The following is a 3,437-nucleotide window of genomic DNA, read 5'->3' on the forward strand; positions in this document are numbered from 1 at the left end:
CCCCCAGCTTCATTTTAGGCAGGACTTGTTCATTCATTAAAAAAAAAAATTTTTAAGTATAGTCGATGTATAATGGTATATTAGTTTCAGGTGTAAAATATGATTCGACATTTATCTACTTTATGATGGGATCATCATGATTACTCTAATTCATTTACTTCTTTGCTTTTATTTTAACATAACTTTAGAATAGGTGTATATTTAAATGGTTTCCAACTTAAACAGCATGAAAAGATATACAGTAAAATGTCTGGCTATCTGTCCCTCATTCATTCCATTTCCCACGTCCACCACCCCATTCCAAGTAAATTCTTGTATTATTTTCTTATGTATGCTTCTAGGGTTTCTTCAGGCAGATATAAAAATACAAATATTTATGTTTATTTATTGCTCTTTTTTACACTAAAGGTCAAAGATCATACACACCATACATATCTTTTGCTTAACAATTTATCTTGGACATTTGTGCCTATCTGTACTTAGGGAAAAGGCCCCAGTTTCTACCTGAGGCCTGTCAATCAGTTTCAGAGAGACCATGAATTTCCTAAAGCTAGAGGCAAAGTTATGTGCATGTGTCAATTTTCCCTTATTTTTTTAACGTAATATAATTTTAATTATTTATTTTAAATTATGTAATTTTTTTCAGGCAGAGGAATAATATAGGAAAATAATATAACAGATATTCATGTACCCAAATTTGACTATAAAATTTCTCTTCCTTTTTTTTTTAAAATAAAATTTTGCAGATATAAGTAAAGTCATCTCATTTCATCTCATTTTCCTCTCTCATCTTCTGTAGTACTTACTGTTTCGAAGTTAGTTCTTCTGGTCCCTGTTTTTATGCTTTTATTATATGTATGTGTGCTCTTAAAATTAACATAAAAATGATACCTTACCCCATGTGTGGGATTTTCTGTAGAGCATACCCACAAACATGGAATTGCTGGATTATAGTATCTAAGTTAGGCTGTAAATAACAATAACCCCTCAAATAACAATGACTTAAATAAATAGAAGTTCATTTCTCCTTCACATAAAAAAAAAAATCAGTCCCAAGGTAAGCAGTCCAGGCTTAGAACACAGGCCTGGACCCAAAGACTGGTGTGGCCACAGCCAGGATGGCCGGCAGTTCTTCTAACCATTACTTTTTAGGCCATGGGGGCCCCATGAAGATTCCGATCTTATTGACTATATTTTTAAGTTCTACATGTTTGTTTGTTTTCAGTTCTGTTTTGTCTTTTTACATACTGCTTTCGTTTTTGGTTACTAACATTTTATTTGTTTGGTGATTTTTTCAAGATCCTTGTATTATGGATTTTTCTCTTTCCACTTCACAGCCTCCTGTTTGTTATCTTGCCAACTAATCCTTATAGTGGAATATTTCTTCATGTTTACAGCAAATCCTCCTCTGTTGTAATTGTTTTCCTTTGGGATTCTACACTAATCACCTGGTTTGTGGAAGTTTTACTACAGAACAGTTTTTTAAATGCTTTTGTCAGTCATCACAGACACTTCACCAGTCCAGGCCAAATTTTACATCAGTTTTTCAGCTTCCATATCCCCACACCAGGTGGGAGGTATAAGTTCACACTTCAGCCATGGCAGGGCCAGACTTGGGGCTTTCATGGTTTACAGAGCTTTTCTCTCCTGGGGCCTCAGGCAGAGAGCTTCCTTACTGCTTCCCTGGGCCTCAGCGCAAAGTTTTACTCGTCATTTCACTGTGGGGATATCTTTGCCAGGGTCCTGAACAGAGTTTTAATTCAACCCTGTCTCCTCTCTTGGTCCCAAGGTCATGCTTCTCTTTGTACAAGGAAAGGGGTTGACATTTGTTGCCAATTGCGCTATTTTTTTTCTTTTAATGGCAAGAATCTTTGTCTTTCATCAGATTCTTAAAATGACTTAACAATCATTGCTTAAGTACAATGTGCGACTATTTCAATATTTAAAAGAGGTTTTGAAGGCAGTTGTTCATGTTATGATAAAAGACTGCCTCAAAAATTTTGGCAGATATTTTCTTCTGCAATGTAAGTTTCTTTAATGCATTTAAAACACAGTTTGATTTATAAATTTGTATTTATTTAGCAAATCTTCAGGAATTCATTGGAGAAATCGAGATTCACCAATGCAAATAAACAGATGAACCCCGGTAACAAAAGGGACTTCATTTCCTCACTGTTTTGCCTTTAGGGGGAATTGGCAAATAGGTGCCTTTTGCTCCAGCAGAGGGCAGATGAACAAATAACTTGTTTGAGGATCTCAGCAAGGGATTTGGGCTGTGGAAAGTGTATCAGCAGGATCTGAAAAGATGTAAAGATTCTGCTAAGAGAGTTGAAAAGATGAGTTGCTCAGCAGTATGTAAACGGTGTGGTTTCTCTTCTACAGATGAAAATGAATGTGAGCAAAACAATGGTGGCTGCAGTGAAATCTGTGTAAACCTCAAAAATTCATATCGCTGTGCATGTGGGGTTGGCCGTGTGTTAAGAAGTGATGGCAAGACTTGTGAAGGTGAGACTGGGTAAAAAAGGATTCGAATCAAGAGCCCATTCTAAGCCATTGGCTTATTCTTTGATGTTCATAAAACTGCGCAACAGTAGAAGAGAATAACAGTTTGGCTGCGTCAAGAAATGACAGAAGGGGTTCATGATCATTGAGGATGCTTGCAACAGAATTTAGTGTTGAATTAGTCTCTAAGATTTCACAGGAGGGAGATATTGCATTTCACAAGAGGTAGAGAGCTACATTTTAATTTGGAAAATAAAAATAGGTATTCTGTGTTTCTCAAATTTTAATGTGCCTGTGAATCACCAGGGATCTTGTTAGAATGCAGATTCTGATTCACTAGGTTTCAGATCAGGCCGAGCGAGATACTGCCTTTCTAGATAACTTCTAGGTGACACCTGCGCTGAGATCAAAGGAGCACAACCAGAGTAGCAAGGCGTGTATATCAAATGGTTTACAACAGTGTTGCTCAAACTTCCCAGCTAAGGAGAGTCACCTGGGTGCTTTTAAAACTGGCCCATCTCAGGCCTCTCTCCAGGAGAGACTCTTGTTCAGTGGGGCAAGATGGGCCTTAGAGTTTGTGTTTTTACCAAGTTTTGTAGATGAGTCTTACCTTCTTAAGAGTTTGAGAAACTGGTTTACATGAAGCCATTTTTGCCCCCTGTATACTTTGCTTTTCTTGGAGATTAATACTTTGTTTGGAAATGAATAAAAGTATCTATTTTTAATAGTAGAACTACTCTATATGTTTTACATGATTAAGTAATAAAAATGAATTTGTAATGTATGTCAAATAATTGAAATGGAAACGGTTTACTATTATTATATGAAACTTAGATAAAGTCCCTTCTCTAAGGCCCTTGCAAATTATCACAACTAAAATTTCATCATTTCTACCTTAGTAAGTCTGAATCTCATAACATTGGGAATTAAGGGGG

General features: G+C 36.2%; 1 protein-coding gene across 1 annotated transcript in view; it reads left to right on the forward strand.

Annotated features, from left to right (window-relative positions):
- The window catches only part of OIT3 (oncoprotein induced transcript 3), a 24,615-nt gene that overhangs the window by 8,454 nt on the left and 12,724 nt on the right, over window positions 1–3,437 (forward strand). Inside the window, exon 4 of the mRNA XM_011355214.1 lies at window positions 2,383–2,505. Coding sequence (XP_011353516.1) covers window positions 2,383–2,505 — 123 coding nt within the window. The remainder of the gene's footprint in view (window positions 1–2,382; window positions 2,506–3,437) is intronic.

The sequence above is a fragment of the Pteropus vampyrus genome, unplaced genomic scaffold (genome assembly GCF_000151845.1).
Source record: "Pteropus vampyrus isolate Shadow unplaced genomic scaffold, Pvam_2.0 Scaffold20, whole genome shotgun sequence".
NCBI lineage: Eukaryota > Metazoa > Chordata > Mammalia > Chiroptera > Pteropodidae > Pteropus > Pteropus vampyrus.